This window comes from Myotis yumanensis, unplaced genomic scaffold (genome assembly GCF_028538775.1).
Source record: "Myotis yumanensis isolate MYYU_CA2020_CCGP unplaced genomic scaffold, mMyoYum1.0.hap1 SCAF_3, whole genome shotgun sequence".
Taxonomy (NCBI): Eukaryota; Metazoa; Chordata; class Mammalia; order Chiroptera; family Vespertilionidae; genus Myotis; species Myotis yumanensis.
The window spans coordinates 80,818,964-80,843,955 of record NW_027223754.1 but is presented as its reverse complement, the minus strand read 5'-3'; the positions used below and the strand labels follow the sequence as shown (position 1 = coordinate 80,843,955).

The 24,992-nt window shown below is 43.9% G+C and overlaps 1 protein-coding gene across 1 annotated transcript; it reads left to right on the top strand.

The window, feature by feature from the left end:
* The first annotated feature begins 673 nt into the window (after window positions 1-673).
* Window positions 674-24,992, top strand: OLFM4 (olfactomedin 4). Its single transcript, XM_070407451.1, has 6 exons — window positions 674-882; window positions 1,922-1,926; window positions 6,228-6,377; window positions 14,091-14,303; window positions 15,251-15,410; window positions 22,957-24,992. The coding sequence occupies exons 1-6, from the start codon at window positions 675-677 to the stop codon at window positions 23,757-23,759; spliced, it is 1,539 nt and encodes a 512-aa protein (XP_070263552.1). The 5' UTR covers window position 674; the 3' UTR covers window positions 23,760-24,992.

The window sequence follows — 24,992 nt, the reverse complement described above, 5'->3', positions numbered from 1 at the left end:
TCTGGGGCAGCCTCCTCTTGGGGTTCTTTCTCCTGCGTGGAGCCACAGTGGTGAGTGCTTCATGTGCAGAGCCCCAACTGAGTTTCCAGGGAGCGGAACATTGCTGGTCCCTGCTTCAGTGTGGGTTGTTGAGAGAACTTGGGCTAGAAGCAGACATTGCAAAGGAGAAGTCAGAGAACCCAGGCAGCAGCAACTGAAGAGGGAATCACACCCTGGGGAGAGTCACAGTTTCTCACCAGTTCCCCCTACCGCCCTGTCTCTGGAGAGCAGCATTCAGTGAAATGGGCCACTGAAGTGGCTTCTGGGCAAAGGACTGAGGGTTGCCTTTCCCTCCTGGGACCTCCCAGCTCTGTCTCATCCACAAAGACTACTTTGATACAGCCTCTTTCAAGGAAGTGGCATGTTGGAAATCAGATATTAGGCTTGAAAAAGCACATTTGAATTAATATTGGGAAGAAAATAACCAGATCAAGGGGCAGCTGACAGAGCTGGGCTCTGAGACAGGTGTGGAGGTGACTCAGGTTCCTGGGTGTCCTGACCCTCTCAGGGCTGTCACGTGCTCCCTGGTGGCTTCCTCTTTCCCCACAAACTGGCCCTGGGGAAATCCCCACTGGGCACTATAAGAAGGCCCTGGACTCGGTGCAGAAGCCAGCTGCTCCAGCCAACAGCACAAAATGAAGCCCGGCCTCCTCTTCCTAGAAGCACTTCTGTTCCTCCTCGGCCCAGCTGCAGGGGATTTGGGGACCCCTGGCCCCAGCCCCAGCTCCTTGCCCCTCACTGACTTCACCTCTAACGTCGTCTCTGGCTCCGGCTCCAGCAGCAGCTTTGGTGCCTCCAGCTTCAGGGGTAGCTCCAGGGGTAGCTCCAGCAGTAGCTCCAGAGGTAGCTCCAGCGGTAGCTTCAGTTCCAGCGGAGGCGGAGGCGGAGGCGGAGGCGGAGGCGGAGGCGGAGGCGGAGGCTCTGGCTTTGGCTCTGTGTCCCGGGTGAGTAGGCTCCAGAGTCTGAGAGTCTGAGAGCTGCATTCATTCCCTTCCTCTCACTTTTTGGGGACCTGGATATAATTTCATGGATGGCTAGACCTGAGCACTCTAAAAGATTTACGACTCCCTTTGTTAACTGTAGGCGCCATGGAAATGAATTAAAACCTGGGTGAAATAATTAAATTGTTAGCAAGAGAGATGTCATCTGGGTTCTCCAGCAGACTTTCAGGAAACAATCTAAGCTTTAAAGAGGGTCTCTAACCTGGCTGCACTTTAGAGTGGGAGGAGGGGGGGAGGGGCGGTCCAAAAGCAGAGATGCCCAGGCTCTATCTATCCTCTGTGAGAACTGCTAGGGAAGGGGCCCCGCCCGGGCTAGCTCCAGAAAAGTTTGTCCGATTAATTTACCGCCCAGCAGGGCCCCTGCGGAGGGTGAAGGAGAGCCCTGGAGGGAGTGTGAGCCACAGTGCTCTCATTGGAGCCTGGTTTGTAAAGGAGATGGGCAACAGAAGTAGGGGGAGGAGACATTGGCCTCTAGGAAAGTGTTATTACACGTAGGTATTTTCCCAGAGGAGTAATAGTACTCTTTCAATCTTCCTTGTAGGGAATTTTTAGAGCCATTTTTAGTTCAAAACAACAGAAGTAGCAACAAGGCAAACCATGTACTAGGAAGAAACTGGTCCAGCTGGAGGTGACATCACCAGAACGCACAGTGAGCCCAGTCCTTTGGGGAATGAGGCCTATGGACCTCCTTTAAAGAAATAGAAAGAGGCATGGTGGGGTGAGAGATGAGAGGGCAAGAAGCAATTCCTCTCAGCTCTGGGCCTTTCAGTAGGAGCTTTGCTCTGCAAAACCTAGGCTTTCCATGCTCAGGTGTGAATTGGGGTGGAGGAGTCTTAACCCCCCCAGAGCCCATTCTGCATTTCTATAATCTTTACTCACAGGTCAGGTCTTATGTGATCATATCTGAATGGAAGGGCCAATGGGAAAAGGGGAGGAAAAGACTTTTGTTTGTTGTTTTTGTTTTACCACCCGGGCTAATATAGGCAATACAAATTTATTGATTAAAAAATTGTTTGGATAGGACCCAGATAGAAATGGCAGGAATGGTGTTCATTGGGTGCCTAATAAATGCCAGGACTGTGTTCAGTACATATTATATATTATCTTATTTAACTCTAAGAGCTATATAAAATTAATGTTCCCATTGTAGAGATGTGAAAACGAGGCTTATAGAGGTGAAACCATTGGCTAAGGCAGGGGTGGGCAAACTTTTTGACTTGAGGGCCACAATGGGTTCTTAAACTGGACCGGAGGGCCAGAACAAAAGCATGGATGGTTTGTGTGAACTAATATAAATTCAAAGTAAACATCATTACATAAAAGGGTACGGTCTTTTTTTTTTTTTTTTTTTAGTTTTATTCATTTCAAATGGGCCGAATCCAGCCCGAGGGCCGTAGTTTGCCCACGGCTGGGCTAAGGTCACTAAGCAAGCAAGTTCTGTAGTTCAAACGCCCATGCTCCTCACCATCTCTCTCTATGTGGCTTTCTGTATTTTCAAGGCATATAGATGAAAACTACTTATTTTTAAGAGGCGAATGCTTTGGGAATCAGGATTATGCACAAAGATTCTTTGTAGCCAGAAATCAGATGCATCATTTTATTTCATTTAACTAAATGATTTTCATGGAGATAATTATAATTTAACATTTTTTAAATGAGACAATAATAATAATTTATTTTGAAACTTCACCACCAATCAGAAACCAACATTTGAGTAAGGCGATTAGCTAAAATAACAGAAACTAAAATATAGGTCAAGAAACAGAGAAATCCAAAATACCTATTATCTGATAAGGGGACGAATATCTAAAAGTAGATAAGAAATGGTAGTTAAATTGTGGTTAGAGGTTTTAATTTCTTTCCTGGTTTGCTTATCTTCCTCTGGTGAGTCAGTATTATAACGCCAACTTCTTTTTTACAGCAGATAGCAAGGTGTTACTTCCACTGTAGATCCAGTTTTCTAGGGCTGGCTGTCAGCTTGATGAGCTCTTTGGAAAATGGTGGAAAACCCCTTCATAACTGTCATTGAGCAAATTCCAAAAATGTATCATTTTCGGTACTTTGAAAATGTTGAGTGCCATTATTTTATGCCTTGAATCTTCACAGGCACTTAGACTTAGCTGCTAATTAGAGCCAATTGCAACCTCAAATCACAAATGTGAGGCGCACCTTCTGCTGTAGTGCTCGGAGCACTCTACATGCCTCAGGTGCCGCCCTCCAATGAAGGGGCCGCCATCAGGGTCCTCATTTCACAGATGAGAAAAGGCTCCATGCTTTGCTCCACACAGTAACTGGCAGAGTCGGAACTGGAGTGAGGAATGTACTTTTGCCATCAGGCTAAGGGGCTGTTGAAAAAACAGAGGCTTTCACCATGAACATGAGCCTGATTCCCTTGTCTATCTCTCTAACACAGAGCCTGGCACATTGTAGACACCAGTAAATGTTAACTGAACACATGCTGAGTTAGGACCTGCCAGTATAAGGTGTCTTGTGGGGCATTCAGGGTCCTATTTGCCCTCCACAAGGGGCATCACATACCTTCCCAATAACTAAAGGACAAGCACTTGCCTTTGTCGTCCATTCCCCACATTACACACACAGAGTTTAAGCATTCACCACAGAGAGAGACCCATCACCATTAGCTTCATTGTCTTTGAATGCGAGGAGCAAAAATATCTCTAATGGGAGACACTGATCAAACTTATGGACCATTTTGATGTCAGCTGAGCACGCTGGGCTGATGATAAGCAGGATGGCAGCTGGGGAGTCCGCAGCACTGGGACAGAGATGTTCAATAGAAGCCGGTGGAATGACTGTCAGCAGGGTTCATAATTATTTGCCTGCCTTTCAGGTGAACTTCAGGATTAAAAGTTGTTAGCTAGTGGTTTCTAGTTGATTGTTTGAGACTGCTTGATGACCGGTAGTGTTTTTTGAGTTGACAGAGCTTTTCACAGAACTCGAAGAATGGTCCAACCGTGCCTTGTGCAGCTAATTAACCTTCCCTTGTCAAAATGCAATGCAAGACTTTTTTTTTTTTTGCACAGTTATTATAATAAGCTATTTCTTCAAAAGCCCATGATATATTGGTCCTTCTGTAAAAGGCTTGGCATGCTTGAGCTGGAGTCTTTCTATCTTCAGAGGGAATTATAAAGCTGCTTCCGAGGGAAGCTGGCCTCTGTGACAGGTTCCCAGTGTGGCTTGTCCAGTCCTTATTCATCCTGGCAAAGACCTTCAATTCCCCCCACTCCTAGCCCTGGTGTTCAGCATAAACCTGCTTGTCCCTCCTCTTTATTCTGCAGCTTTTGTAGGCATGGGTGTGATTGGGAAACAGAAATTGAGGGATTGTCAGGATTGACTTGGCATAGCAGTTTGGGGTACAAATTTATATATATATTTGCAAAAGCCAGAGATCACTGATGGAATAAAAGCATCTAGGTCCAGCTTGCTTAGGAATCATGGAGGTTGGTGGACATTAATGCACAGAACTCACATCCTTAGCTGCAGCCAGCTGACCTCCTAAACTTTGAGAGGAGTAGCCTGGATTTATTTCACACTCTGCAAACCATTGCTCTCCCCTTGATAGTTTCAGAAACAGATATTTTGGGTTGAGGTCCACAGGTGAGCTTTGGGCTGGCGGGCAGATGTGATCAGTGAAAGGCACAGCCAGGTGGCTGCTAAGAGTTACTCTGCAAAGCAATAGCAGTAATAAAAAGTGTTAATTGTGGCAGGATCCCATCGGGGAAGTTCAAAAGGGACAAAAGAAGAACCACATTTTTCAAACCTGTCATTTTAAAATATGCAGTGGCGATGAAGTGTGAGCCTGAATATTTTAAAGAAACATCCGATATTTTAAAATGGCTTTTCTGAAAGTAGTAAGCTGGAAAACTTTAAAAATTTGCACAAAACCTTCAAACTCATACATTGTTCAGTTTTTTTTTAACAAATGGCTGGTTTGTTTTCACTTTGAAGGATGCTAATTATATCATTTCCCAGGTGAAGAGAGGATATGAATTTGCATTGTGTATTTTCACTGTAACCCATATCCTTGATGTTTTCCTCATTCCTATGGTTGGGGGTGGGGGATTGGGTTGGGGTTTGGGTGAAGGTGAGGAAAAGAAAATGAGTAAGTAGAAGGAAAAGGAAAGTAACATATACTGATCACCTACTATGTGCCCTGGAATTGGTTTACATCACACAGTTAATTTGAAGAACAACCTGGGAAGTAGGTCATCTCTATTTGCAGATAAGGAAACCGAGACTTAAAGAGGGAAGTGACAGGTGCGGTAGGCTAAATAGCCATCTCAGATGGTGACTAAAGAAAAACTGAATTTATTTAGGGAAAGGGGGTGAGGAATGGGATATCCAAAGCAAGGGCTGCACAGCACCCAGCCAAGGGGACATTGGGTCGATGGTGGCAGCACCCAGGAGCTGGAGTTTCATCCTTATATGCAGTCATTGGTGGGAAACTTCTGTCGTCTGTGGGTTTGGGGGCTGAATAGGGGGCAGGATTGGAATGCAGATGGAGTGCAGATGTGCAATCAGGTGCCTTCAGGACAGTGTCCATTCCTTGTCTGGTCTGACTCCTGGTGTCCAACAAGCTTTTTTCCTGGCCTTGTTCTCCTGTGTAGGGAAGCTTACAATGACCATTAAGGATTATGTTGCCCCATAGTCCTGTCAGATAAGTGGTAGAATTGGAATTTAAATTTAGGACTCTCATTCATTCTTTATTCCCCTTTCCTTACATAGAGACAGTAATAGTTTCCTTTAAGGCTCCTCAAGAAAGGAGAATCTTCTTTTAGATAAAGGTAGCTAACACAGTGGTTTAGCCCAACAGGTGGGGATGTGGCTAAAATGCTAAGAGTAGTTACTGCCCGTGACTCATGGCAGTTGTAGCTTGTTTCTATGATTCTATTCATTTATGCATTGGACGCCACTTGCTTGCCTCTAAGCCTGTGGTTCTCAACCTTGGCTGCACATTAGAATCACCTGGGAATCTTTTTAAAATCCTGATTTCTGGGCCTCATCCTCCGAGGATTTTAAAAAGATTCCCAGGTGATTCTAATGTGCAGCCAAGGTTGAGAACCACTGCTCTAAGCACTCTTTTGACAAGCCAATTTCTGTCACTCCAGTTGCCAAAAAGCTCATTTCTCAGCTTATTACTGATGTTGAACTTATTTTTATTTACAGTTTTCCAATTTCACCGGCTCCAAGGATGACCGCGGGACCTGCCTGTGCTCTGTTGCCCTGCCAGACACCACATTCCCCGTGGAAAGAATGGAACACTTGGAAATCACAGCACACATCCTCTCCCAGAAGTTCGAGAAGGAGCTTTCTAAAGTAAGCATTTTCCCCTCTCCCAACAATATCTTAATAAGAACAAACAAACAAAACAGAAAACTTTAAAAATTAAATTTATTGGGGTAACATTGGTTAACACCCTTATGTAATTTTCAGGTGTACATTATAATTCAACATCTGTGTACTCTATGGCTTGTTCACTACCTGAAGTCTAGTTTCCTTCCATTGCCATATATTTGACCCCCTTTACCCACTTCACCCTCCACCCACCCCCTTTCTCTTCTGGAACCACCATTCTGTTGTCTGTATCTCTGAGTTTGCTTTTGTTGTTAGTTCACAAAACACTTTTATTCAGGACTTTCTAAGCAGCTGTCCTTCACGGTATCACAGCAGCATGTTTGCATCTCTGGAGGCTTTAGCGTTTATTTACAGCACACCTGTTGAGTTCTTTACAGGAGGAGAAATGAGGGCATGGAAGACATGGGATGGGGATCCTTCACGCCACGGATACACTAACGTCAGTATTGCGGTGCTCATGCTGCTGGAAAGAGGCCTGGAGCTCTCCCTGCAAACCCCAAACCTACAACCGTTTTTGTTTCATTGCTTTTAATTCCTTTTGGTCTTCTTCTTGGTCTTCCCTCCAACTTTGCTTTCTTTTATTTCCTCTCCTCTATCCTCTTTATGTTTTATTTTATCTTCCCTTTTTTCACTTTTTCTTCCTATTCCTTTATTCCTTCCCTTTTTAAAAAAAAAAAAAATTTCTCTCTCTGCCTCAGTCCTTTCTTTTGTCCATTCCCCCTAATCTTTCTTTCCCTTTCCTTAATTTTTTTAAAGCTCTCTTTGGTTTTCTCTTACTTTTTGGAAGGCCCCTTCTCTTTCTCTTCCTGTTCCTCTTCCTTCTCCTCCTTCTCTCCCCCAAATCTTCTGCCTCTTATACTCCTACCTTTCTTAATCTTTTTCTTTATCTTCTTATTTCCTCTTTTCAATTTACTTTTTTTCCCCTCTCCTCCTTTTGGTGGTTATCATTTATTGTCTCAGTGGGAACAGTACGTTAGGCATGTCCGGCATTAGACCAAAAATCAAGGCTTCCCTGGGAATCTGAATCAAGACTAAAAGGTCACTCAGCCTCGGTAGAGACCTTGACTCCACCCCCTGATTAGCCCTTTCCTCTAGGGGAGGAGGTTGTGCTGCAGGGCCTGCCTTCCTCTGAACTGGCTGGAGCAATGGGGCTTGGCATTCCAGTTTTGACCCTTTCTACCTTTTTAGCCAACTTAAAAATCAATTAGAAAGGCCCCCATTTTCTGCACAGGAGAAGTTCACGCTAGGCTATTATCACATTATGCATTATTAATTACAAATCCATTAATTTACAAAGAGCTCTGGCCTACCTGCAAGATTCAAAATAAGTTTTCCTGAGACATTTAAGTTTAGCTACCACAATATCCAGCATAGTTATCCTTTAAGACAAAAACTATGGTGAAGCTGACATCCTGCTTTCAGCCTGAATTGGTAGATAAATATTCTAAATTTAAATGAGTGTCCAGGAAAATGTGTTTGACAACTCCAGGAACCTAGCTTTTTAAGAAGTAAAATGTCCTTGAATTAATCAGCAGAAAAGGCATAGCACTAAATTATAAATTCCAACCATTAATATTCATAGCCTTATTCCAGCATAATCAAGTGCAGATAAGAAGTTATGCATAAAAACATAACAAGTGGAGGAAAATCCTAGGTAAAGATCTCTTCAGTCAGAGTCATTTGCTTTGAAATAGTGCAAGCTCCTGATTTGTATGTCTCCTCTGCTGGCAGGAGTGTGAAGGCAGTGTGAAGCCCCATGCTGCTCCAGAGAGCATGTAACTTGCCAGTTTGTGAATATGGGGCATTTAATTCCAATTCTGTGAGAGGGGCAGGTGGCATCTGCCTTGCTAATAATTGGCAGGGAGGGAGTTCAGAGTAGATGGGAAAACTTTTAGTTCTGAAAATGTCAGTAACTTGACCTAAAAATATTTGTGATTAAGGCCTAAGAAAGAAATAGTCCTGCCTGTTGAGATTTGCATATTAGATAGGTGTGACAGTTGATAATAAAAATAATGTTAACATGTTATGTTTGTGCTTTTCTAAATGCTTTTTCTATTCTACTCTCAAGGCAGATAGGCCCATGTTTTCCTTCCCATTTTAGGGAGGGAAAAACTGAGATTCATAAAGGTAAAGAGACATAAAAGTAAAGGTCATTGCTCTCTGGGCTGGTTAATCCCAGTTCTCTTTCCTCTCAGCCATACTGCTACCATCCTCCAGTGCAGACCCAAGAAGAGAGGCAGTAGGTCACTAATGCCTTCAAACCCAAAGTTATCTCTTCAGCTGAGGGCTTTTGAATTTCCAGGTGAATTATTATAGCTGTCCCTAGGTTGCCTTGGAAATCACCGTTTATCTAGAGGCCTGGGGGAGTGCCCATTTGGGCAGGCCAGTAGAAAAGGGTTTTCACTGCCTTTCATTGATTCATTATCTGCCAGTACACAGAGAAGACTTATGTCTCTGTCTAAGATGCTGAAAGCGTTTTATACTTTTCTGTTGTTTATGATATGTCCTCTTGTGACTATACTTAGGAAGGGGACAACACAAAAGGCAGTTCTGGATTTTATTTCTCTGGAAGGTTATGTTTTTTGGGTCAAGTTATTTAATACCAAGCATTTGCTAATAGCTCTTCATGCATGAGAAGGTTGAGGCAGCCTGTAAGACATTTAGGCAACTCATAAACAAGCAACATTGATTGAGCAATGTTTTATGTAGTGAAATATAATAAATTGAAAGGTCAGATTGAAAAAAACCAAAATCACTGTTTCTCTAATAATTGCTATAATTTATTGGGCATCCATTATGCCAGGCACTTAATACATATTATCTCTAGTCTTCACAATAATCTTGTATTTTGATACCTTTATCCCCAATTTATAGGAAGAAACTAAAGCTTAGGGAAATTAAGTGATTTGGTCAGATTAGAGTTCATGTGGGTGTAACTCTGAGGTGATTCATATGTTGTGATGGTCAATTCAAGCTCATTTAATCTCATTGCATTATTTTGAAAGATATATATATATATATATATATATATATATATATATGCAACCATTACGATGAAACAACCAGAATGACTGGAATGACCAGTCGCTATGATGCGCACTGATCACCAGGGGGCAGACGCTCAACACAGGAGCTGCCTCCAGCCCTTAGGCCCCAATTGCCGATGGGGCCTGTCAGCCAACCTCCTGGTCCCTCCCCCTGGCTGGCAGGTCCTGATCACCAGATTGAGGCTGAGCCCTGGGCTGGGAAGGGGAATCGGGGGTGGGTGGTGGCAGATGCAGGCAGTGAGGGAAGGAGGAGGTGGGGAGGCAGGGATGCGGGGAGGCAGGGAGGCAGGGAGGTGGGGAACCTGATCAGCCCTGATCGCTGGCCAGGCCTAGGGACCCCACCCATGCACAAATTTTGTGCACCGGGCCTCTAGTCTACACTAATAAAAGAGAAACATGGTAATTGGCGTACGACCGCTACCCTTCCCATTGGCTAATCAGCATATCCTTATGCAAATTAACTGTCAGCCAAGATGGCGGCTGGCAGCCATGCACTGAAGTGAACAGGGAGGCTTGCTTCCTCCAGGAACTGCAGACTCCAACGTTCCCCGCCTCACTTGCCGGCCTCTCAACTGCAACTCTAAGCAACTATTACTATGTTGCAAATAAGAAGCTAAACAAAACCGGCTTTCAGTCAGCCCCGGACCGCAACATTGTATCCATGTTTTCAGCAGCGAGGCCTCAGAGCTAAAGCTGGCCCAGAATAATAAAAAAAAGAAAACAAGGAGCGGTTGGAAGCTTTTAGTCAACTGCCAGCGGGAAAACAGCCCTTAGCCCCTCAGCCAGCCTGGCCAGGCACCCCAGTGGGGACCCCCACCCTGATCCAGGACACCCTTCAGGGCAAACCAGCCGGACCCCACATGTGCACCAGGCCTCTATTCTATATAGTAAAAGGGTAATATGCCTCCCGGCACTGGGATCAGCATGACAGGGGGCAGCACCCAAACCCCCTGATCAGCCCTGCTCTGTGTCTGATGGGGGGGGAGCTCCCCAATCCCCCTATTGCCCTGCGGCTCTGTGTGTGACAGGGTGAGGTGCCCCAACCCCCCGCCCCCACGGGCCCTGCTCTGTGTGTGACATGGTAGAACCATAACCTCTCCATTGGCCCTGCCCTGAGTGTGACAGTGGCGGTGCCCCAACCCCCTGATCGGCCCTGCTCTGTGGGTAATAGAGGGTGGTGCCCCAACCCTCCTCCACGGGCCTTGCTCTGTGTGTGACAGGGTAGAGCCATAACCTCCCCATTGGCCCTGCCCTGAGTGTGACAGGGTGCAGCGCCCCAACCCCTGATCCACCCTGCTCTGTGTGTGACAGGGGGCGGTGCCCCAGCTCCCCTATCGGCCCTACTCTGTGAGTGACAGGGGGCAGCACCCCAACCCCCCTGATGGACCCTGCTCTGTGAGTGACAGGGGGCAGCGCCCCAACCCCCTGATCGGCCCTACTCTGTGAGTGACAGGGGGCAGTGCCCCAACCCCCTGATTGGCCCTGCTCTGTGTGTGACAGGGGGTGGCGCCGCAACCTCCCCATTGACCCTGTCTTGAGTATAACAGGGGGCGGTACCCCAACCCCCCAATCAGTCTACCCTGAGCGTGACTGAGGGTGGCATTGCAACCTCCCAATCCGCCCTGCTCTGTGCATGACGGGGCAGCGCCCCAACTCCATAATCAGTCCTGCTCTGAGCCCAACCAGAGGATGCACTTAGGGATTGGGCCTGCCCTCTGCCACCCGGGAGCAGGTCTAAGCCAGCAGGTCGTTATCTCCCCAGGGGTCCCAGACTGTGAGAGGGCACAGGCCGGGCTGGGGGACCCCCCCCCCCCCCCCGAGTGCACAAATTTTTGTGCACCGGGCCTCTAGTATATAATAAAACCCTAATATGCAAATTGACCGAATGGCAAAATGACCAGTTGCTATGACATGCATTGACCACCAGGGGGGCAGACGCTCAATGCAGGAGCTGCCTCCTAGTGGTCAGTGCACTCCCATAGGGAGGAGTGCCACTTAGCCAGAAGCCAGGCTCAAGGCTGGTGAGTGCAGCTGTGGTGGCGGGAGCCTCTACCGCCTCTGTGGCAGTGCTAAGGACATCCCCAAGGGATCCCGGACTGCGAGAGGGTGCAGGCCAGGCTGAGGACCCCACCCCCACCCCCCAGTATTAAAATAAGAGTATGCTGCAAAGTACATTTACTTATTTCAAATAACCTGGCCATAGTTATGATCACAGATTTTGGAGAACTGGTAGAAACACGAGCCAGACTAATTCTTTAGTTTAATAGCCTGCTGTATTGTATCCTTATTTATTGCAGGACCTCATTTATTGTACAGAACAACAACAAACATTCCAGAACAAATCCCTAAACAGACTTTGATTCTTAGAACCCATCAATGACATAATATGTATACAACAAATATAAGCATGGATGCTCTGAATGTTAGGCTGTGAATTGAAGGCCAGCATAGATGAATCTTCTAAAGCTCAAACTTGTAGTGATGAGGAGGAGTCTTGGGTAGAGATATTGACACAGGGATATATCTCCTTAAGACTAGACCTGCATTCCTGCCACACATCCTAGGGCAAGTTGGGCTGCCTCAGCTATGACTGCAGCTTCCAGAGAGCTGGGATGTTCTCAGAATTTTCCATGCCATCTCAGCATTACAGATTTGTACATGTGAAAGGTTTATACTAACAATCCACTTGGATTAGTAAAGTTCAGACGGTGAAGTTTTTCTGGTTTATCCTCAAATTCTCCCCTGTCTTCCAGAGCTCCATGGATGATTCCAGTTTTCCTGAACACCACGGAGCTTTCCTTCCACTCTCAGCTGAAAGAACCTGAACTTTCCCCAGACAGATCTTCAGAGACCTTTCATTTAGTGGCCGAACTAGTGCCGGCACACCATACATTCTCATAGGAAACAAACTCCAAGTTATGCCTTGGTTTTCAGAGAGAGCCGCGTTTCATTTAGCACAGATGACAGTTGAGTCACTCATTTTTGTAGAACAACAGCTGCGACGTGCCACCAAAATGTTCCAGGAAAGCAGAGGGTGTTCCATTTGTTCTAAGAGCTGGCAAGGCCAAATGCTAATGGGAATACTCATTTCACAAACTTTTATTTCTGCAATGGATTGGCACTTTATTATTATTATTTTACCATAGGCAAGGTTTTATGCAGAATTTTTTTTATTTTAGAAATTGAAACCTGGTTACGTTATATCTGTGTTTGTACTTTGGAGGGTCGCTTATTAGGTTTCATACATACATATGTGTATACACTTAACCTCCTTATCTGCCAAAATGTCACCTGCCTGATCACCCTCTGGGCGATGGCACATCTGATGGCCATGAGCATCAGTTGCCCGAGGAGATACATGAGCAGTGCCAAGGGCTGCATTTTCAACTTTCATTAAAATCCTCTTCGCCTGAAGCCCTGGCTCTTTAGGTCTGCGGCCTATGAGTCTATACTAATTTGCACAGTGAGGTTAAGTGGAAGGGCTAAAATGACAGAAGTTAGGGCTGCCTTTAGTATTAGAAGGATTAGAGGCCAACATCTGGCCCTGAATTCATCCAGGCACGGTGGATCAGCTACTTGACATTATCATGGTTTGGGGAAAAGTATCACTTATGTTCAAATTTCTAAAAAGAATGTAAAACCAGCAACTTATAATGAGAAGATTCTTAAAAAAAACCCAAAACCATGGCATTTCTTTTAGAGATCAGATACAGAAAGAACCAACTGTGTTTATTGAAATATCCATTTGGCGATTCCAATTATACATTAAAATACCAAGGGAATTTTTGGAAGTATTTTAATGATCAGACATTTAAATATATGCAACAAATGTGTAATTTTAAGGTCTGATTGCAATGATCAGTTCTTGGAATAAATATGGGTACATTTGATGAAATGTGCACTTTACCAGTACAGTTGCACATACACTTACATTCTATGTAGTAAGTTGAGTCTTTATGTCATTTTGTAAAAGGCAGAGGGGCTTAAAACTCATTGCATATGGCGACCAAGGAAAGAATTGTACTTAGTGCATTTCTTCTTCTAAGAGCAGCGGTTCTAAATGGAGAGAGGGTGGTGGCAGTGGCGATGAAGGTGAATTTGCCCCCAGGGAACACTTAACAATCTCTGAGACATTTTTGGTTGTCACACCTCGGGGATGGGTGGGTGCCTTTGGCATTTGGAGACCAGGGATGCTGCTAAACATCCTGTAATACACAAGAAAGCCTTCCACAAGAAAGAATGATCTGGCCCCAAATGTCAATAGTGCTGAGGTTAGGAAACCCTGATTTAGAGCATGTGCTTTGAAGGGAGAGTTGATTCAAACAGTTTAGTTTGGAGAGCTGATATCTTCAAATACTAATTCAGAGATAAAAATGTACTTGCAAAAGATGATTCTGAAACAAAATTATTTTTAGTCTACATAAGTGCAAAATTCACCTCCCCAATTGTAGTAATTTTTTTTTTAGTTTTGATTTGGCTAGATAAAAACGTATATTGTGAAATATATTTTTGATCCATTTCTTTAATGCTTAACAGCAATCAAATTACCTCCAAGGGTGTGGTAGTGGAGGAAGACTGTATGATCCCACTCTGAGAACTGACTTGAGGTTTTTTTATTTCATTTTAGGTCAAAGAGTATGTCCAGTTAATCAGTGTCTATGAAAAGAGACTCTCAAACCTAACTGTCCGAGTAGAGATCATGGAAAAGGATTCTATTTCTTACACTGAATTGGACTTTGAACTGATCAAGATAGAAGTGAAGGAGATGGAGAAGCTAATCATCCGGCTGAAGGACACTTTTGTTGGAAGCTCAGTAATTGTTGACCAGCTAGAAGTAGAGGTAAGTGGTGAACTCACTTCTCAGTGTATTAATAATAAATGTCCTCAGTTATCAGTGGTAGGTTGAGGATGTATAGATCTCTTTCTTCCAACTTCTAATTCTGCATTCTCTCGTGATCATGTGACATATTCCGGTGTTCTGCTGTAGATGGTAAGTTAAGGACAAGGGGGACACACTGACAGAGGAGCAGGTGCCAGCTAATGATCAGGGTCCTGCCCCAGAGCCAAATGGCATTTACATGTCTCTAGAGAGGAGATGACATAAAACAACTTTATGGACAACATAGATCAAGTGTCTTCTCTGTTCTGGATTTATCCTCATGGGATTAAAAGCCACATTTTACCTGATTTTGGACTCACTGGATCTGTTTCTCCTTTTGGATGATCATGTAATCGTTGATCCCTCTTGGAATTTCTTTCTACATACTGGCAACCCGTTTTAAAGGAGGTTCTTCTGAGCATGTTTTAGTGAAGCCTTTTAAACTCTGTGGATAAAGACCATGGTTGAGTAATTTATATCAACGAGAATTTCGTAGCATAGTCATGACATAGGCTATAATTGAGAATTCTAGTCACATATTTTAGAATTTAAGTTTTTTTCTGGCTCTCACCACTTAATTATGATACAACAGGAGTAAACAAGCGTTTACAGAAGAGGTTATTAGAAATGAACATTAATGGACATTTGTGGATGCTTAAGACTGAGCCTGTGCTCTATTATTGAAGCTGTTAAAATCTTTGCCATTTTCTTCTCATCACACACATCTCCCTGAGATCTGACAGGCATTCACGCAAAACCATAAAATGTATTCTTCCAAATGAAACCATTCAGAAGGATCTCGGGTGTATTCTCTAGCGATGTTTCACTAAGTGACAAATTCAGCCTCGGAATGTTTATGAAAGAAATTGCACAATAATATAAAGTCACTCTGAATTTTTATTTCTTAGATAAGGAATATGACTCTCCTGGTAGAGAAGCTCGAGACACTAGACAAAAACAATGTCCTTAGCATTCGCCGAGAAATCGCGGTGCTGAAGAACAAGCTAAAGGAATGTGAAGCCTCTAAAGGTGAAAACATCCCTGTTGGCCCCCCTCCTCCAGCTCCAGGTAAGCATGTCACATTTCTACCACTTGAGCCAGGCCCCCAGGAGCCTAGAGCAGGGTGGGGAAGGGATTCGGATTGTAACCCTAAGCAAGGATGGGCGTTTGCAGTCCTGAGTTTACCCTTCCATCTCTTAGATCTCCTTCCCTAGTAGCTTTACGAACTATCACATTCTGGAGCTCACAAAGGAAAAGCACGAACAATGAATTGATTTAAAGCAAAATCCACATGTTACATATATCCTCTCTGCATTTATGAATAGGAAAAACATCCCTCCAGTGACAGAGTTGCTATCAGGGGGCCTGTGAGAGGGTCTGGAATCTGCATGGCCTCCTCCTTCTCTGTGGGTTGTAAGGGCTGATTAGCTCCTTTAGTTGATGAGCTGGGGTTATGACTTGAATCTAAGAGTGAGAGGAAGGAAGAGGGAGAGAGAAAAACATCCATCGATTGCTGGATCAACCCTGCAACCTGAGTATGTGCCCTGACGGGGAATCAAACTCAGACCTTTCAGTGTACGGAATGACGTGCCAACCAACTGAGCCATCTAGCCAGGGCTCTCTGTGCTCTTCTTAAGTGCATGTTGAACACCTGCTGTATAGTGTGTCCTGGGATTCAGTGAGGATTTAACGGGGGCCCCACATGTCCTATACTTGTGGGTGTCTCCTGTTGTCCCTCCTGGACTGAGTTCCTGGAGGGCAGAGGTGGCATCTCACTCTCTAATGAATCACACTTGAGGCATAGCATAGAGATGGGTGCTCCGTAAGTACCCCATGAATGCGAATGGAGGCAGTGGAGTGTAGGGGCCAGGAGCATGGTTTTGGGTCCTCAAAGACCTGAACTTCCCAGCTGTGTGACCACAGTGAAAAGATCCTTAATCTCACTATAAGGTGGGAGAATAGTAGTGCCTGCCTTGCAGGGTTGTTGTGAGGGTTAAAGAAACAACACTTGAGGAGCTCAGAGCTCTATGATCGGCACTTATACTCTGGCAGTTGTTATTACTAACGAGGATCATTGAAATGAAAACCTTGCTGCGAACTAAGGCAGGGCCAGGTCCTTGGCGCTTCAGCACTTCCCTCCTGCGAACGGAAGCCAGCCTCTGCTGCAGCAGTCAGCCTGTCCTTTAGAGACACCTTGTCACAGGGAAACAATTGCTACAGGCCATGAGCATCCCCATCTGAATGAGGACTATCTTTTCATCAAATGGCCAGCTTTTGTTATTTTCACCAATTCCTATTGTCAAACCTGTTTCCTTTTAGGCCTCGAGTTTCTGGATCTTTGTCAGTGTGGCTCGCTTCTTTAAGGCTTTAATTAGATGCTGCCATAGTTTTAAGCCTCTTGGTCCTGTTCCTTCTGCTGTTGGGAATCTGTAGGAGTGTGACATTCAGAGGAGGTTTAAGACAAAGGCCATGTTCTGGCCTCTGTAACAAAGTGAGGCTCAATTGGGTCTGGGATCAGTGGTGTCAACATACATTGTAAATGAGAGCTCCTTGTGCTAGGCGACCAAGGGCTCCTTGAGAGCAAGAGTCGAAGCATTGACACCCTCTGGTAATACCTAAGCAAGACTTTCTTCCTTTTTTCTTCTCTTTCTTTTTTTAACCTCAGCAAATCTTCCTCCGGGAATAGATTTTTCTGGCACAGTTTCCCTATGCATCCCTTAGATCGAGGACATTGTGGAGCAGCAAGGAACATTCAAGGTCACCTAGCCCAGGCCCATCATTTCTCAGAGGAGGGGACTAAGATGGTGAGGACACTGCTTTTCCCGAGGCCACATAGGTGGTGACAGCTGAGGCTGAAATGCAAGGCCCTTCCCTTCCTGGTCATCTCAGGACCTACAGTGTCAGGCATCAATAAATCAAGGGCAGTGATGCGGGAGAAAGAACACTGATTAGTATCTAAGGAGGAAAACAAGTGAGTCTGTTGGATTATTTTCATTAGAATATTTTCTCCCAGAACTTTCCTGTAGGTCCTCACACTTAGACTTGTGTCAGCCATCCCAGCCCAGCTGTGTTGTTTAAGCAAATTGGACCCACATTTCCTCTCACTTTCCTACAACTTTGGCTGTTCCTGGATCCCAGCCAAGCCACTTGGCCCTCCTCCAGCTTTGTTCATATTATATTTATGATGTTTATATTAAACTGACTTTTTGTCATGCTTTTAAATCAATTTCTTTCACTTGCTCTCTTTCTGTTTGGATTGGTTGATAATGCAGAATTGAAAAATCCCCAGGCTCCACCAAGTTGTGAGCCTGTGGAGACTTTAATTAAAGTTCCTCGCTATTATGGGACTTTAAAATCTGGCCTCTCTGCTGTTTGGACTGCAGAGTTGTACTGAACAAAAGAGCTTGCATGCAAGTCTCAGCTCTGAAGTCATTCTGTGCCCTCTTGGCCCCTCCCTTGCAGCTGTGGCTTGCTATCCCCATGGTCAGCTTGATCTTAGAACCAGGACATGCAGTGAGGGTTCAATAAAGTGCACTTTACATTTGCTTTATGCTGCAAATGGCATCCTTTTCTGCTTCATTTCATAGAACTTCCTAATCTAAAATAATTGGCCTTCTGCTCATTAACTTTTTTCCTGAAAACAACTGACTCTGTTGCTCTGTTTCCCCCTGAATCTAAATGACTGCATAGGCAAAATGTGATGGAAATGTTCAGGGGTTGATTACCATTGTGCTCAGGAAGGTGCTCAGTAAATGGTTGGTGACTGACTAGGGTGTGAAAGATTTGGGGTGACCTGCCAAAATCACAAGCCTAGGGGAAGAGCAGAGTGTTGGGTAGCATATATCCAATAATTCAGGGTCAATTTAGTTTTAATTATTTTATAATTATTACCATTTTAATTGCCTAATTTTTACAAGTCAATTATATTCTCCTTTTGGCTCAAAGTTCACTTTGTCCAGGTGAGAGAGCATATTGATAGATCTAAGATGAAGTTTCCTCTGCAGGTATATAATCTTCAGCTTTAAAGAAAAGTGCTAACCATGATACTTTATAAAAGCCAAGTTATAGAATTTAAAGTTTCATCATGTGGCTCCCCAGGATATTTTCAGAATGCCATGGCAATAGCTAATGAATTACATGGTGAAGAGATTGCCAATCAAGGCTACCATTGTGTAGAGGTTCCTTGTATGATGTTCTAGGAAGTGAATACCAGGGTCTTCAAAAAATTCAGATATATAGCAGGGGAGAGAACTGGTATTTTATAAATAAGGGTAGATAAACTGGTTTTGAGAGATTTGATTGGTGATTTATTCCCTTATTCCACAAACACTGTAGGGCTGGCCCTCTTCTGAGTACTGGGGTTACCAGGATGGGTATAAAACCACTATCCAGGAAGGGAGACAGTCACATAGACCTTCAGTAGTAACATGATAGTTACCATTCATTGAGTTACATGTACCTACCTTTTCTCTATTTCTCTGAACAGTCCTGCAGAGTTGGTATTAGTATTTTTTTTAGAGGTTAAGTAACTTGCTCAAGGATACACAGCTAGTAAGTATTGGAGTCAGGACTGAATTGGAATCTGCCTGGTAATATTTTCATTGTACCAGGCTGCCTTCCATAGATGCTCTAATAGAGAGAGGTACACCTGTGACTCCTGGAATGACAAGAAAGCTCCAGCAACTCACCAACCAGATTAATACCAAATTACCTCCTCTTCCTTGCTTGTGGAGGAGCTAAAGGGGCACTTTTGCTGTCAATATGCTGTGTTCTTTTCCACCAGAAAATGCAAAATGATTCATTGTTTTCTCACAGTTCTTGTGTCATGGCTGGGCTATGGGTTGTTAATGCCAGTAGCAGGGTAAAGTTGAGATGGTTGGGTAAGGAAGGGAATGGAGTATCTCTCCTGAAATGAAGGAAGAGACCAGGAAGGGGTTTGATATAGGAGAGGGGGGAGAAGCTTAGGGTAGATGGGGGCAGGGTTGGGGACTCTGGCTGGGCTAGATGAGCAGTGGGCACCGGCTGTCAGTTTCAGCATTGTTTCCAAGACCCAGGGAAGTCCACCATAGCATGGCTATAGTCACATCTGTAGTACTGGCAACATTGCCTAGTTTTTTCCCTGCATTCACTTTTCACCAGAGCCAGCATCCTAAAAATGGCCCAAAGGAGATAGAGGATAAAGTAAAGATAACAAACAAAACAAAACAAAAACAACAAACAGGAAATTATTTAGGAATGGTTGGGAGGTGAGGAAAAGAGATTTAAGTTCATACAGTTTTAATATTTATACAAGGTATAATTTTAATTTCCTGGTCAACATGTGAAGTGATGAACCATTACTATTATTAGTGCTAGTAGTAGTGGTAGTGATTTTAAAGAAAAGATTATTTTGGTTCCTTCATATATAAGGATTTCCACATCTAAGACAGAGTAGTTTATTATCTTTAACCCCATGGTGATGATTGAATTAGTTATATGCATCATAAATTTTCTTTAAATATTTTGTGGCTATTGGCTTGGGATATTTCCTTTCCAGGAAGGCATTATTCAATTAAGCAAACAATTCCTAAGTCTTCTAACCTGCAAGAAAAAGGTGACTTTCTTTCATTTCCTCAGAGTGAAAAGTAGTTGAATAAATAAGTTCTCAGGAAGATATTTTAACTAGAAAATCTAGTTTATAGCATACGGAAACTCAAATACTTTTTGTTATCATTAAACTGAACACACCGCTAACTTTATTTTAATAATTTATGCATTGTTTCATAAACAAAAGCAAACAAGCATTCATCTGAGAGATCACTTTTAGGAGAAGAAATAATAATTTATAATTTTATTTATTATTTCTTTAGTGAGAGCAGTCTCTTGGCTGAACACATGTTGCTTTTTTATTTATGAAATGGCGCATGCATTATTAAAATAAACCCACGACTGTGTTCTGCTTAATGATATGCAAAATTATTTGAGGTTGGGTACAGAGTGGTTTCATTTCTCTACCTGTTGTATGGTTGGCTGGCTTTCTCACCAACTGCAGATTTATGAGAGCATTTAAGGAGCACGTATTTAATTCTGGGATCAAAAAGCACCAGCAGATTGGAAAAACAAAAGCGGGATTCCTAGTAATGGTTTCACCTCTGAGCAGTCCTTGAGTGAGGTGGGGAGAGGGAGAGACATTTAGCAAGGAGGAGAATGGGTCAGGAGCAGAGACTCAGAGGCAAAGTTTTGCACCCCCCTTACCCCCTTCCCAAATGCTAACCTCATGCAATTCTTTGGAGCTCTGCTTTTGGCTCCAGCTCACTTCATATGCTCTCCAAAACTCCCCGATTCCCTCCAAGCATTTAAAGCCAGAGCCAACAATTCAGGTTCTGCTCCCTCCTCCCTCACCTGCTCTGTTCCAGGCAGCAGGATGAGGCAAAATGTCCTAAAATATATTTGAAGTTGTATTTTTTTTTGTGTTATCTAAGAAACAATCTCACCCATTTTTAGGGGTATTTATTAAGAGCCCAGAAAAATGTGTGTTCAACTCTTTGAATAATTATTATAAAAATATGGATGGATTCGTGCACAGGTGGGGTCCCTCAGCCTGGCCTGCACCCTCTCTCAATCCGGGCCCCATCAGGGGATGTCGGACTGCCGGGTTTTGGCCCAATAGGACGAAACCTGGCAGTCCAACATCCCCCTGAGGGATGTAGCAGTGCTGAAGCAGCAGGCTGCAGGGGAGGAGCCCCAGCCAGGGCTGGATACAGTTCTGCTGCAGCTCATCCTGGCACCACAGTGCCTGCTGCTGCCACTCACTCAGCTGAGCAGTGCTCCTGCTGTGGGAGTGCACTGACCAACGCAGGAGCTGCCCCCTGGTGGTCAGTGCACATCATAGCGACTGGTTGACCGGTCATTCAGGTTGTTCGGTCGTAAGGGTTGCATATCTATCTATCTATCTATCTACCTACCTACCTATCTATCTTACCTAATAATAGATAGACATGTAAAATAACCATCCCTTCGCTACGCTCACCAGCCAATCAGGAAAGTATGCAAATTAACACAACAAAGATGGCAGTTAATTTGCATACATAAGGGTGAACCAGTGGAGCGAAGACTGAAGGCTCCATCCAGAGTCACAAAGACTGAAGGTTCCGTCTGGAGCGAAGGCCTGGGTCCCGGGTGCTGGAGGAAAACCGGTGCTGGCAGCCAGGGGAAGGGAAGGCCTATTGCACGAATATATATATATATATATATAGAGAGAGAGAGAGAGAGAGAGAGAGAGAGAGGCCTGATGCATGAAATTCGTGCAGAGTTGGCTTTCCTTCCCTGGCTGCCAGTACCGGCTTCCCTCCAGCACCTGGAACCCAGGCTTCCCTTCAGCCACCGGCAGGCACTGGGACCCGGGCTTCCCTTGCAGCCCCGGCTTCATTCGGAAGGTTGTCCACAAGGATGTCTGGTCTAATTAGCATATTATGCTTTTATTATAGATGATATTAGCTCAAAAACAGTTTGGGCTCACAGGAATTTTAGAGAAAATGCAAGGTGAAGGGCCATTTACCTAGCCTGAGTCATTCACCCAAGTGTTACAGAGGATATCAATTCAGTGGACCAGTGAGTCTGGTCCCAGTTGACTGTACACATTGTGACAACGACAGTATAGAATGGGAATGATGAGGCACTTGCCTGTCATTCTGTGGTGTAGTACAGCGGTCGTCAACCTTTTGGACCTCATAGACCCCGAGTGATTCCCAGACCACTGGTTGGCGACTGCTGCTCCAATGGTTTCCTTAAACCAGCAGTCGCCAACCTTTCCGACCTCAAGGACCACCAGTGGTTTGTGGACCACCGGTTGGCAACTGCCAGTGTAGTAGAACACAGGTGATAAATAGCAAAACCCTCCTTATAACTCTGCAGCAAGATAATCACCAAGTGATCGATGTGATGGGCTATGCTTTGGGCACAGAGCAGACAGTGTTACCCTAAAATAACTCCCATGGCTTCTCAAACCTGAAATCCTACCATTATAGAACCATCTTTCTGTATCTTAAAATATCACATTTAAAACTTCTTTGATTAAGATTAGCTTGGGGAAGCCTTGGTACTGGGTGTGGATATGCACTTGGAGTCCAGGCAAAGGGAGAAAGGTGAAGGGAAAGGAGAGCTTCCTGGGACAATCTTCTCCTTCATCACATTCTTCCTGACCCTGGCACCTTCTGGCTTTCTGGGAAAGAGTAAAATTCTGGGATGGTCCTGCTTTCTTGATTTTTCTATAAGAAAAAGGAAATAAAATACTATTTGCAAAATGCTCCCTGATAGAAGAAAATATACTAAATTCCCCAAATACCCTGTTTCTGTCTTGGGCCATCCCTCTAATCTTGACAGTTTCATTATCCCCATTTTCCAGATTGAGAGCCAATCCATGGAAATGAAAGGTAAGTTCTCTGTGGAGCTGATAGCAGGTTTGCACTGAGACTGAAACCAACAGAAGGTTTTGGTTCTTCTCCATTTGAACCACTGTTGTTCTTGAACTTCAACAAGACAAATATTTATGCCTTCCTTTAGTTCTTAGGATATTGAACTGTTTGTATCTTGTTCATTTTCTCTAAGAATGCCCTTTTGTTTTCTTTTTGTATAGGGACATGTGCTCATGGTGGTGTGGTGAACATCAGCAGACCTGTTATAGTTCAGCTCAACTGGAGAGGGTTTGCCTACAAGTATGGTGCCTGGGGCCGGGATTATTCTCCCCAGAATCCAGACAAAGGGCTGTATTGGGTGGCACCTTTGAATACAGATGGGAGATACTTGGAATATTACAGACTCTATAACACACTGGATGATCTGCTATTGTATGTAAATGCCCGAGAGTACCGGATTCAGTATGGTCAAGGTAGTGGTACAGCAGTTTACAAAAACAACATGTATATCAACTGGTACAGCACCCGCAACATTGCCAAAGTTAACCTGACTACCAACACGGTTGCTGTGACTCAAACTCTCCCTAATGCTGCCTATAATAACCGCTTTTCATATGCTAACGTTGCTTGGCAAGATATTGATTTGGCTGTAGATGAGAATGGATTGTGGGTGATCTATTCAACGGAAGCCAGCACTGGTAACATAGTGATTAGTAAACTCAATGACACCACACTTGTGGTGCTAGAAACTTGGCAAACCAAGCAGTATAAACCATCTGTTTCTAACGCCTTCATGGTTTGTGGGGTTCTGTATGCCACCCGTACTCTGAACACCAGAACAGAGGAGATTTTCTACTACTATGACACAAACACAGGGAGAGAGGGCAACCTACACATTGTCATGCAGAAGATGCAGGAAAACGTGCAGAGCATTAATTATCACCCTTTTGAACAGAAACTTTTTGTCTATAATGATGGTTACCTTCTGAATTATGATCTTATCTTTGGCCAGGAACCCCGCTAAACTGTTTAGGTATTAGGGCAAGAGAGAAATAAATATTAGTTGAAAAAATTCTATTCTCCACTTTTTTAGATACCTGCAAGGGGATCAGAAGTATATTTGCTTAGTACTAATATTTGGGAGCATAGTTCTACCACACTAGAGACTTAAGATATTTGTCCTGATTTGATTAGTTCTCTTGGAAGCCATCTGCCTCCTGGGATGCATTTCCTTCCTGAAATAAGGCCTTTCCAGGGTGGGGTTGTCAGGGGTCTGGGAACATTATGGACCCCAAAAAAGCCTTCAGTGCAGTGACATCTGGAAGTGATGAAACTTAAAGAGGACTCTGTATGGCTTCTGGGGGCCTTTGTACAGCAGAGAGGCTCAGTGACCAGTCTCCTCCATGTACCCAAATAATTCTTTCATACCTGACAAAAACCTGGGGCCTAATTATGCAGAGTAATACCTGAAGCTCCTTGAAGAACAAAATCTTTAACTTTCTTTTCTTGCTCAAACCTGAAAGAGTGTTTTGTATGGAGCAGATAAGTAAATTTAGCGTGCTTATATTTTATCTGTAAAATGCTCTGAGTTTTCTGGAGAAAAGCCTTTTTGTATATCAAAGCATACACTGAAAATCAACCCCATATGGATCTGCAGAAGAGGCTCTGGGTTATTCCCTCCCCCTCCCATTGTCTACTTATATGAATAAGTAGAACCCAAAGATAGCTTGGAAGATTGGAAACAGATCTGCCAACCAATTACTGCCTCCCATCTTCCTACATCTTCTTTTTTAAATAAAAATTAACCAGTTTTTTTTAATGGAACAGATATGAGATAAAATTATCTTTTCCCCCCCTCATCATGAACGTTTACTGACATGACTCTAAGACTGTAAGAAAATCAGATGGCAGAGACAAAATGGTAGCATGTCTGGTTATATAACAAAGCCCTTGGAGCACATGTGAGACTTGTATGACGTCATATAAATTGTTTCATGCAATTTTTGTCTTTGTTTAAGACTGAAACTTGTAAGAAAATACTTTTTTTTGAGGAAGAAATATAGAAAACTTGTTGCAAGTACCTCTTCAATCAGCGCAGTTTGAAAACCTTGTGGGTGTATGTGCTTCTGCGCTTTTGGAGGCTTTATCATCTGGTCTTGGGATATTTTCCCCTAATGTTCATGAGTTCTGCTCTCTAGAACTGGCTCCTTCAATGCTGTACTCTTCTTCTTTTAATAAATGATTAACATGTGCTTTG

Bases quoted from the DNA above. Each gene is read 5' to 3' on its own strand.
- OLFM4 (XM_070407451.1), top strand. From the start codon at position 675: ATGAAGCCCGGCCTCCTCTTCCTAGAAGCACTTCTGTTCCTCCTCGGC. The intron at 14,304-15,250 runs GTAAGTGGTGAA...TTTATTTCTTAG, and splicing joins TTGACCAGCTAGAAGTAGAG to ATAAGGAATATGACTCTCCT. The intron at 15,411-22,956 runs GTAAGCATGTCA...CTTTTTGTATAG, and splicing joins CCCCCCTCCTCCAGCTCCAG to GGACATGTGCTCATGGTGGT.